At 31.0% G+C, this 12,650-nt stretch overlaps 1 protein-coding gene across 1 annotated transcript; it reads left to right on the forward strand.

The window, feature by feature from the left end:
- The first annotated feature begins 71 nt into the window (after nt 1–71).
- On the forward strand, nt 72–9,676 carry LOC145291400 (uncharacterized). The gene is made up of 2 exons (XM_080137201.1): nt 72–199; nt 9,174–9,676. Exon 2 carries the CDS (start codon nt 9,201–9,203, stop codon nt 9,573–9,575), a length of 375 nt encoding a protein of 124 aa, XP_079993327.1. The 5' UTR covers nt 72–199; nt 9,174–9,200; the 3' UTR covers nt 9,576–9,676.
- Nucleotides 9,677–12,650: the final 2,974 nt, after the last annotated feature.

Here is a 12,650-nt window from a genome sequence, read left to right on the forward strand (position 1 = left end):
TAAATAAATAGATAAATAAATAAATAAATAAATAATTCAATCTAATTTTAAGTCTAAGCCAGTAATAATGACTGGAATTATCTCCCCTTTATTTTCCTCTTCTCCTGGTTTTGAAAAATCAAAACAAAACAAAAAAAAAAACTTTCGTAGCAAATTTTCCAAATTCTTTCCTCCCCAACTGTTGTTGTTGAATCACTAGGTAAGCAAATGGATTTTAATTTTAAATCAATTATAGTTTAAAAACGAATATTTACTGTTATTTTTATTATTATCAGATATGAATTATTAAAGACATCAGACACAAGAACTCGTGTGTCTGGGTTTCTCGACTCTACGTAACTAAATAAATACATACTCAATTATTTTTCGGTACTAGTGCAGAGAGTGATCCGGACGTAAACAATAACGTTATTATTTAAAAAGCCGTTCTTAACATAGGGAGGGGAAGGTGTTTTGTACCTATTATATACTTCAACCTTACAATTGAATAAAAAAACAAAAACATATAAAACTTTAATTAAACGTGGAAATACGATTTAGTTTTCTTTAATCGAATATTTGTTGAAAATTAAAAGCGTTTATGCAGTTTAACATACTCGGTTAAAATAAAATAGCCATTAGCATTGTAAATTTATCGAAGAAAATAAATCTTAAATTGACAAAACGGAAGAGTAAAGTAGCAGCAACCGGTATTCGATCAGATTCAGTTCCTGATATTCAAATCCAACCGTAATACAACTCCCGGCGAGAGTTTCGGTTTCCTAAATTAATAAATTTATTAAATATTTAAATTGTTAGATGAAAGTACAGAATACTTTAAAAAAAAAAAAATCTCCCTCATGTTAAGAATATCTTTCTAAATAACGTTATTTCAGTACAGTCCGTGAAATTGCAAAGTACCCTTTCTTTCTCTTCACATAAAATGTGCTTGGTCGATCAAATTGTCATCAACAATATTTTCTTCAAATTCTTTATTTCCCGTTAATTCACTTGATTTTTTGCTGTAAGGCAATAAGGCATTTCATTCTATTTTTGGTTAAATCCTGTTTCAATCATGTGAATTATTTAGAGTGAAATTCGTTTGGGCAAACAATTTAGATTATGTAAAACAATAATAAAAAATAACGATATTACTGTAGACTAACACTTTCAGCTAACCTACCTTTAAAAAAATAACGAAATTCTACTTTTTTAAGCGATTTGTCAAAAAACAAAAAATCCCCAATTATTTTAGAGGTGCTTACTGATCCGGGCTATTTTTTTTTAAATCGTATTTCCAAGTTTAATTAAAGTTTTATGTTTTTTTTTTTTTATTCAATTGTAAGGTTAAAGTACAGAATAGGTACAAAACATCCTCCCCTCCCCATGTTAAGAATGGTTTTCTAAATAATAACGTTATTTCAGCACAGATCAATAAGTGCATGAATACTAGGGACTGCCAAACGATTATGAAGATTGGACCGCGCGCATGTTTCCGTGACGTCAGATTTGTGTCAACTATATGAACTATGGAAAAGCAGAAGCGACTTAATGATTTTGGTACTCCACTGCAGTGCACTTACTGATCCGCGCTATTTTTTAAATCGTATTTTCAAGTTTAATTAAAGTTTTATGGTGTTTTTTTTTTTATTCAATTGTATGGTTAAAGTATAGAATACGTACAAAACACCCTCCCCTCCTCATGTTAAGAATGGCTTTTAAATAATAACGTTATTATTTCAGCACGGATCAATAAGTGCACTAGTACCATGATTTTTTAAAACCTTTTGTTTATCTTCTTCAAACTGCAATTAATAATTAATCTTTGTTATAATTTTGTTAGGTTTTAAGATTTACACAGTTTAATGATTAATATTATAAACATTTGTATATTAAATAGGAAATATGGTTTTACTGAATGTTCATTTGGTTACCTATGGGCTTCCATATTTTGTTCGGTAAAAAGAGACAAGCAATAAGCATAGGCACCGCCAAAAATGGCCGAAAAATCAAGTTGTTGTTGTTGTTTTTTTAAAACGAAATTACATTTATTAAAATCCATTATTTCTGAGTAACTTTTTTTTTTTCCAGAAAGATAAAACCCTGAATTTTATCATATAGAAAACAGAATAATGTAAAACTTTTTCTATTTTTAATTAAATTTTAAATGTTAAATTTTCCCCAAAAGTTAACAATTGACATTTTTTGTCTTGCACAAAAAACGTACATAAATATTTAAAAAAAAAAAAAAAAGGTTTTTGAACTAATTAATTTATTTATTTGTTGTCTAACTAAGATTTAGGATGATTTTCTATGAGAATATGCAAAAATATTATAAGTACCTGGATTTAAAATAATTCCACTTATTCATATAGGCAACCAGTTACTTTGCTTCGATCTAGAGTCTAGATCGACAATGTTTACGTTTGTGTTTAATAAAAAGCAAACTATGGAAGACCAAACAGGCCAAAAAAAACTTATTTTTCAGTGACGAAAATTTCAATGTATTATTAACGCCGAGGCTGGCCAGTACCAGATGGGTGACCATTTGTATGAGTTTGGTTTTTAATGTGTATGTATGTGGGGGGCCAGGCTCCCCAAAATGGGGGGGGGGCAATTTAAAGCAGAATAAAAAAAATTATTTCAGCGCGTTTGGTCCACCGTAGTCAAAAGGCGGCAAACGTTTTCAAACGGGATCGAAAAAATGATGCTATTTTTAACACAAAGGGCACAATATTTATCAAATTTTTTTTTTGTATCGATTCTTCAAAGCATGCCCTGTTTAATAATGGTCATGCATTATTCGGCTCGCTAAAAAAAATTGTTAATTCATTCATCAAAGATTTTAAAATTGCTTTTTTCATATAAATATTAAAAAAATTTTTTTTTGTTTTGCTTAACTTAAATTAATTATTTTACTTAACATATTCACCGAATTTCACACTTCAAAACTCAAAAGCGGGATAATTAAACACAATCGAAGTTCTGATATTCAGACGTCAAAATAAGGTATGCAAACAATTTTTTTTTTTTTTTTTAATCTATAATTCTGTCCCTTACAACAACACAATATGTTGTGTTCAGTGTCAGATGATTATTTTAAGCATATTTGTACCCCCTCAAAACAAGGGGTGTTTTGTAAGCAAAAAAAACTATATATATAATTATCGTTTATGAAAAATACTTACACTGTTATAAAGTTCATTCTTCTCTTAATAATCGCTGAAAATTTCGTATTGATCGGATAATTACCTGATTTTTGGTAGATTTTTAAAAAGACGGTCCGTCAAAAAGTACTTACCTGCCCCCCCCCCAGTTTTGGCGGTGCCTAGACAAACAAAATATGAGCGGGGGGGTCTACAAAATGCTGATATTTGTGCAATAATATTTTCAAATTGGTTTTAATCTGGCGATAAAATAGCTGACAAGAGTCATGTTTATATTAAAACTTAATATTAAAAAAAAAATTTAAACACAATTAAAAATATATGTTGTAACGGAACATTTTGAAATAATGGAATTTTAATAGTTTTAATCTTTTAAAAATCAATTAATGTTTACGAAGTTTCTTTTTCTTGGCAATTCAACTGATTATAGTATACATTAATTCGAAAAAACGCTATTTAAAAAAAACAAACAAACAATAATATTAAGTTTATATCGATTTTTTAATTGCAACTTCAAGGTAAATTTTTGTTCAATATGTGTATTTAAATTTAAAAAAATATTTTTTACTTATTTGAACTCTTATGTTTCATAATAAATAGAAATTTCAATAGATTTAAATATATTTTGTTTGAATTTCGAAAAAATAAATAGGGGAGGTGGACACGCACTAAAAAAATATTTCCCCTCGTATATTTTGTGAAAACTGCATTTTATATGTAATTTCATTCTAAAATGGATAAGTATCGAAAATTTCACGAAAATCTGACCATTAGTTGATTTTTGCTAGATTTATTAAATACGGGTATGTTTTCACGTTCGGAATATCTACTACATGGGAACGTTATTTTAAAGCGCCAATTATGTAAACAGGATTTTCGTCTCGCAATTTCATTATTTTCGTACGTTGAAAAAAATTTTTAAAAATTATTACTGGTTTATTTTGCCCTTCTTCTTTTAAATGGTACAAAAATTATACCGATAATATTAATTTATAATAAAGTTACATCGTGTTACATATAGGGTGAGGTAATTCTGTGGTGAATTTTTGCAGTCCCTAATGAGTACCATTTTAGAATTTCGAGTTGAGGGCAGTTTCGCATATAAATTTAATGTAAAATGATCACCTATTTCTGGCCATTCTAGCGTTTTCGGACAGTTAACCAACATTTTTTTCTTTGATATAGGAGATAAATTTTGTGCATTTTTTTCTGTACTTGTATAGCAGTCACTGTGAGAAATTTATTCTCACATAGCTTAGAACTCTGGCAGAGCAAAAAATTAAACACAACATCAAAAAGTGCACTTACCTTTTAATTGAAGGCAGGTTGTTTCATCTTCTCAATTGCAAAATTATGTTGCATAATTTTGCTGCTTTGCTGAGCCTGGTAGATAAAACTTTGTGATTAAGTGGTTGTGAAAAATCTTCTGTGAAGATTATCATTAGTCCTTCACTTGTAGTTCATTTTAAACAATGTTCGAATTCAAAAAGTGGATAATTTCGACAAAGTGATAAACTCCAAATCAACAATCTTTGCAGATTAGAAAGACGATATTATATATAGAAAAGAACACCTAACTTAGTAGGTTAAATTGTCTCAAAGGTACCGAGATAATATTGGGTGTCAAAAGGCCCTTAAATTAATAAGAAAATTAATATGAGTCCGTCCTGCTTAAAATCTTTTCCCAGACTAAAGTTTTCAGTTAAGACATGCCCACACTCACGGGTTAAATTCAACTCAACCAATGGGAAAGGCTACAATTAAAAACAATATTTTAAATCAATCAATCAATCAATCAAGTTGTGTAATTTCTCACTTTACATATGGTTGTTACGACTTTGCTACTCGACTTACGGTTAATTTAAAAAATAGTTAAGTGTCCTAAAATGTAGAATGGGTCGGAAATGGGGTTCATTTTATATTAAATTTGTATATGAAACTGATCTCTGAAACACAAGTCAATCAAGGGTAGTGATCGTTTTTTTTTAATTTTTTAATTTTTTTTAGATGGTCACTAATTTCAAGCTTAAAAGAGATTAAGAAAAAAAATAACTTAATTCGATTGACAAACACCCTCTGGACCTAATAGGGTAAAGCTTTTTTTTTTTTTTTTTTTTTTTTTTTATAAGTCTGAAATTAGCAATCACCTCCAAAAATCTAAATTGACCATTTTGATTGACTCTGGTTTGGCTAAGTGAACTTCTGAAAAAAAAAAATAAATAAAAAAAATAAAAAATAAATAAATAGTTTATATATACTAGCTGGCAGCCCAGCCTTACCTGGTCATAAAATACCTTTAAAAATGATATTTTAATTCATGCGGATTTCATGTTTATTATTATAGAGCAAATTCTCTATTGATTATTATATTGTACCCAATATAAGATATAGTAATGACTTCAAAAGTTAAAACATCTGATTTTTGTGCCATCAGCTAGAAGTGAAACCAAAACATTCAGCACTCCAGCTTTAGTTGTTACCATCTGAACTATTGCCAGATGAATAAAAAAACTTGTGCCTTCAAACTAAAAATGTATATGTATGCATGCTCATAAACTAATTCATTTAATCCTGCCAAGGTCAACTTTTTTTCTTTACAATTTTGATCTAGCAGCTATTTGTACAGGCTGAAAAACAAATTGAAAGTGTTCCCGAGGTCCAAATTATATATCAAGTTTCAACTCTAAACCAAATATTTAGAGAGGAGTTTGATAGACTTTTTGCACACACACTGACAAGGTCACTTTTATAGATATAGAAATATTTCTGTGTGCTAGAACGTTTTCATCTTATATTCTATGCAGTTGTGCAGACTGTAGAAACTATGCATAAATAGAATTCAACGTAATAGTGAAATGAAACCAATTATCTAACGAGAAACCAGAAAAAATGAATAAATAATTAATACTCGTTTTTCAAAGGAATATGCAAATTAGTTAATTTTCATCTGCCCGCTCACATATCTATGACCGAGTATATTAAAAAGTTTTAATAATTTTTAAATCGAAAACGTAGGGTTTTAATGTCAATGTCAAAGTGAGGAAAACGCAGTTTTGTATATATATAATTTTGTTTTTTGTTGATTTCTCTGCTGTTAACTACACTGCATGATTGCCTCAAAAATAAACCAGAAAAATCTGTCGATTGTCGGTTACCACGTTTAGAGCATGATTATATAACTACATCATCTTTATTCTCAAACATCATCATCATCTTCTTCAGTTGAATATCTCATTTTACAATGTTGCTGTGTATTGGACAGCTTTAAGAAATTTACTTTCAAAGTAAACTATCTCTGGCCAGGTCTTTATCTCAAGTCCGTTTTTATCACTTCCTCTAATGTTTTCCTTGGCCTTCCCCTGTGAACTGAATTTTTTATCTTAATTATTCTCCATCTACTAATTCAAGAACTTTCACTCATGATGGTGGTTCAGTGTTTTTTTTTTTTTTTTTTTTTTTTCTTACACAGTGATCACCACTTATCAAGGCCCGGAAGCCACTCAGGCCTAAGGGTTATTGCAAGTACATTACGTTAGTGAGGAGATTTGCTGAAATGTTTACTTAAAGGGGCGGTTCATTAGGAATTTGTTAACATTGGACTTGAAGACATCCAAGTTGTAGTCCGGAGGGAAGCAGGCAGACGGAACAGAGTTCCACAGGCGTGCAGGTTAATGACATGGACTGACAACCTGGGTATCCCAAGTTTGAATCCAGTTCATTCCACAAAAATCACCTTCACTTAGGATGTTGGCAACCTTCATGTGACCCCTCCCTTGAGTACCGAATGTCTTTCTAGGAAAATATCAGGGAAACCAATGCCAACATTATAATCTTCAGATTCAGCCTACCCCTCTCCCCTCCACACACACACACACATCAAAATGACACTGTGCCTTGTCTGGGGTTAAAATGCAATACAAAAAAATATGATGTGCTGATGATCCATTGTTTCAATGTGGCCATACCATCAAAGTCTACTCTTCCGCACACATTTCCTATACTGTCCAGATTTATTCTTCTAAGGTTATCAATACTAAACCTGTCTTTTAAGACTTGCATCATGAAGCCATCATATCATTCTCATGGCATCATAAGTTTACTGTAAAATGGATGCTGACTTTGCAGCTGGTGAAACTGAATTCTTAAATTCTATAGAATAGGCAACAAAAACTGTGTTGTACAATCTCAAGTACATATTTCAATTACATAAGCTACAAAGTCAATGTCCGTCTTATAATAATGAAATGGTGTTTCCAGCTTTAATTTATGTGAAGATTTGTTTCTTTTTCTGATAATGTGAACATTTCAGTTCTGAATTTTTTTAAATGAGGGGTCATGGTTTGTATTATTTGGATTAATCAGACTAATGTTCTCTTGAGTGTTATTTGCACAACGTTTCGGTCGATGGAATCCTTGACCTTCTTCAGGTGCATCATAAGTTGCCATGTTTAGTAAACATTGTGACTTATACACTTGAAAAATCTAAATGATACAAACGTGAACATTTAATGTGAACTGAACTTACTATCTCGTTTGTTCTACATCTGTTGACCCAAGAACTCTCATCTATTGTTTTAATGTTACCATACCAACAAAGTCTCCTGTTATGCACACATCTCTCTATACTTTCCAGATGTAACCTTCTTTTAGGTTATGGATCCTATCATATCATCCTTTTGGTATTATAAGTTTGCTATAAAATAGATACTGATTTTATAGTTGGTGTAACTGAATTCCTAATTTCTACAGAAAAGGCAGCAAAAATGGTGTTGTACAATTTAATGTATGTATTTCCGTTACAGAAGCTATGAAGTCAGTGTCAGTCTTATATTAATGAAGTGATAATAGCAGTTCTCCTACCCCCAATTTACGTAAGATATTTTTTGATAATTGTTTTAATTAACAATAATCTCCAATAAGTTTGCCTTTTGTTGATTAAAAAAATAGCCCTGCCTCATCCTTAAAAAAAACAAAAAAATATATATGCAGTATCTGTTCCAAAGATTTTCCCCAAAAATTAATAAAAGTAAATATGCCGATATTTTATATAAAAGGCTTTTTGTAATGCGTCATCATATTGTATTAATCTTCTGTTATTGGTATTGGTTTTCCTGATATATTTCTAGTCAGAACTCTTTCTAGAAAGCTATCGGGTATTTACAAGCGGGGTCACCTGAAGGTTGTCAACATCCTAAGCGAAAATAATTTTGTGGAACAAATTAGATTCAAACTTGGAATACCCAAGTAAAACTTGTCACGTTTTACTATGCAAAATAAAATTAAATGAATTAAAAATAGAATAAACTTTGATTTGGAGAAAAAGACCAATTCTTTCTTTTCATCATTTATTTATTTCGTTTTCATGTATTTGTGAGGAAGAGGAGGAGGTTTACATAAGGTGCCTGTGTAGATTAAACCGACACATTTCAGGTAAAAACATTATCAAATACGTGTGATGTCGAAATTAACATAAATTCCAAAAATTATGTAAAAGGATCCAGTAAAAAATAATTACAAGTAAAAATACAATTTATTGATCTTTATCGTATGATTTTTAATGTTGAAGAGTTCGCTAGATCCAAAGGAGGTAACTGCAATCAATAATTTTGACTAATTACAATCTGCTATTTTTAAACACAAAATGTTGGAACGTAATTGTGACCGATTTTTTGTTAACAATACATCTAGCATATCTATTATTAGATCCTATTCGTAATTTTTGGAATTTATACTAACTTCGACATGTTAGGTAAGTACGTAACATTGTTTTCACCTGAAATGCGTTGTTTTAAACATCAATAAACTACACAAACACTTGTGCAGAGTTCAGAACCTTGGTTATACAAGAGTTATGTGCCCTTGCTCATCAGGCCACTGTAAATGAATCTTTAAATATTCTGGTTTTATTTAAGATAAAATCGCTTTCAAAAATCAAAGTAATGTTTGTCATTTAATCATGTTTCTCTTCAGTTCCTTTTCAGAAAATACTTGACTCCATATTTTCTTTTAATTTTTGTTCATTTGTAGGTCTAATATAAAACAAAGACGAAAGCCATGATGAAGAAATTTTGTACCAACAACACGGCATCTAGTCCTGACAGTGATAATGTTGTGACGTTGCGCCACCCTTCGCGGAGCCTCTCGAATGATATCAATTTCACAGGTGTAGAAGACTCGTATAAAGATGGCGGTGATGATGATGTTAACGAGGTGAAAACGTCAGTCGAGAAAATTCTGGCTGATGTGAAAGCCGAGAATTACGAGCCTTTGCCACTTAATACAGAATTGTTGCAGCGGTTCGAAGAGCCACTTATCAGACTTAGGAGCTTCTTGGAAAATAATGATTTTACAAACAATACTTCGTCAATGGCAGTCAACGGTCCCTGCAAACACCCAGTCCAAGCTCTGAGAACATTTCTTGCTCGTTAAACCTTTGTAATAAACAGTTCTTGTCATCTTATTTCTAATTATTCAGATTAGGAAATGGTTTTGAAATGGTAGCAGTATTTTTGAATGAAAAGGAAGAAAAATATGACAAACTTGAACTTTCAGCTTGATGAAAAATCTGCAACTTTTGTAGGTGCAAAAATCTTTTCTTTTTTTTTTTTAAATTTTTTTTTAAGAAACTGTAAGGTGGAAGTCTGATTATTTTCCAGCCAGCTCTCACCTTCGAGGTAGAGAGTCAAGAGTCAGTTAGCAAGTTTTTTTGAGTTGAAAATCAGTCGGCTTTTTAACTACTAAGTGAATTTTTATATTCTTCAGACGTTGGACTAATTTTCTCATTATGAAAACTGTTATGGACCCAGCCATTTGAATTATGGGTTGTAATAAGAATGATTCATTTAAAAAAATTTTTTTTAAAGTCTTTAAATGCCATAAAAAAATCAAAAGATTTTGATGCTTGAAAATTAACAAAAAAAATTGATTCTATTCAATTCTTTGTTTCGAGGATTATAAAAGACAGGCAGTTGTAGCCAGTTGTACATCATAAAATTCAGAAAAAGGTATAAACTCTCATCTCATGCATTCCACTCATTTCTGAGTTGTAAGAACGCTTTTATAAAAAAGATATTTGTTTCCAAAAATATTTTCCAGCATTAGATGATCATAAAGGTTAATATGCTATTAAACAAAATAATGTAAGCGTTTGTATAATACATTAGACACAACAAAATAAGGCACCAGAGATTGTAAGCTTTAGCCAAGAATATTTCGGTTGATGCTTTTTGTTGAATATCCATTTCTAAGATAAACGTAATTCTACTTTTGATCAAGGGAAACCTATTTAAGAATTTTTGTATTCACTAAAAACAAAATTCCAGTGAACAATTATAATAATAATTATAAGTATGATTAAGATTAGAGAACTGTTCCAGTTGTAATCGAATCGAAAATTACATGCAGGAAAAGCTCGGCTTAAATATTTGCATAGGAATAATATAAAACTGAACAAAAATTTATTTTACTTTCGATTTTACATAAATCTTTTTAAATTTTCAAACTTGTACAACAATGGAAGAACTAATGGCATCAAAAGGATACCAGATGAGAAATGCAAAATTCGTCCCTATTTTCGATTACTGTTCTCATCTTGAGTGTTATTTGTACAACGTTTTGGTCGATGTAATCTGATTATGTTCAGATGTATCTTGTCAAACTCTGAAATCTATATGGAATTTTGAATACATCGGATGAAATGTTGTGTAACTAATACTAAAAATGAGAAGAGTAGTGCAAATAGTCCTCATGTAAAAACCTCGGAAACAGAATAGCAATTTATTTATTTATTTTTTTTTTTTTGGAATCCTTTGAGATGAGGCTTCATAATTTGTGTATTCATTTTTTTTGTGAACTGTTATCCTCATCTTTATAGTTATTGTTTCATCACGTTTTGGCCAACTAATCCGCTGGCCTGCTTGGGTAGGATTGAAACCGCTATCTTTAAACAATGCTCACCTGGAACTGTAGAGACTGAACATCTCTATCCATTGCATTATGGGCCACGAAGGAAGGCTAGAGGATTAGTTGGCCCAAAACCTTGTGAGACAACTACTCTGGAAGGCAGTAATTACTTGGGATACGTTACAAGATTCAGCATTTGTATCCCGTCGCCGTTAATCACCTGAAAAAGGCCAGAGGAATTATTGGTCAAAATATGGTGAAACAACAATCATGAAGGAAAACAGTCCGCAAAAAGGAAAAAATGCGAAATTCATTTTATGATTATCCACATGTTAGAATAATAAAGATGATTTCTATTTATTTTTTTTTTTATTTAGAAAATAAAAAGATATGTGATTCATTTTCTTTCTACATCCCCAAATCCCACCAAATGTGTTAGCGATGTGGTAAATTATGATGACGCTAAAAGCCGTGTTAAAAAAAAATTTCTCCCATTCATGCTTTTGTTTTTCATCTTAACAAGGATGCTGGTTGTATAAATACTTTACTTCGATTTCAATTGCTAAAATTTTACAAGAACTAACATTCTATTCTTCTTTGAATCGTATTATTTTCTCTATAGTAAATATTATTTATAGCGGCCATGTTTTTCAAGGGTCTCTAAGTTTTATTTATTTTTTTTTTTTATGTTTAAAAAATGGAAATCCAAATAATAGAATTCTTTTTCTTCTTACTTCTGCTTCTCTTCCCCCGTGTCTGAACGTTTGAACTTTTGTCATGTTTGACATGACATATGAGATTGAAGCAAATTTTTACGGTTGGATGCTCTTCCTAATACCAACTTTCAAAAGGACGGATATTTTAGCAAGACACCATCTCGTCATAGTTCTCCGCTAACTGGAGCAATGTGTTTGTTGTCAAGAAGATGGTTATGTAGTAATCGTTAATGGTGTAGAATTTGATTATTTATGGGGACGGCTCAACAAGAACTTGTTTACATTGGATTTGAAGGTTACCATGTTGTATTCAACCAGGAAGCAGGGTAGCAGAACAGTGTTCCACAGACAGGCTGTTCTAGGAAAGAATCTTTGTTCATGGAGTTTGTGTTTAGATTTAGGCACATGTAAAGAGTGGGGGAAATCATATATAGTGGTTGCAGCTAGTTGAGTGTTTTTTGTGAGAGTTTAGCAAGGGGGACCATAGATTGGGGTTCAGTCGAACACTTGCCATGAAAATAATGATAGAGCAAAGACATGCTTGCAATGTCTCTTTACTTTATCACGGGTACGTACATCATAAAAAAAAAAAAATTTTGTTTTTAATATAGAGGATATTCTGGATAATTACTATTCCGAAATCATTTTAAAAGAAATGTTATACATTTGCTGCACCCAGTCGTTCAAATGTGCTTTTCAGTCTACATAACTTCTAAATCTACTCTTGTCACTGGTCTACCATGTATACACACTGACAGTGAGTAAAACACAACACAGCTGATCTATAAAATAATATTTTGTTTTATTTCACACCAACAACAAAAAACAAAAAGAATGTGTCTTCGGGTTCTCGCTCTGTGACCAACTCCCTTCTTTCTGTTTCGAT

The sequence above is a fragment of the Euprymna scolopes genome, chromosome 12 (genome assembly GCF_053919585.1).
Source record: "Euprymna scolopes isolate OS-2025 chromosome 12, ASM5391958v1, whole genome shotgun sequence".
Lineage (NCBI taxonomy): Eukaryota > Metazoa > Mollusca > Cephalopoda > Sepiida > Sepiolidae > Euprymna > Euprymna scolopes.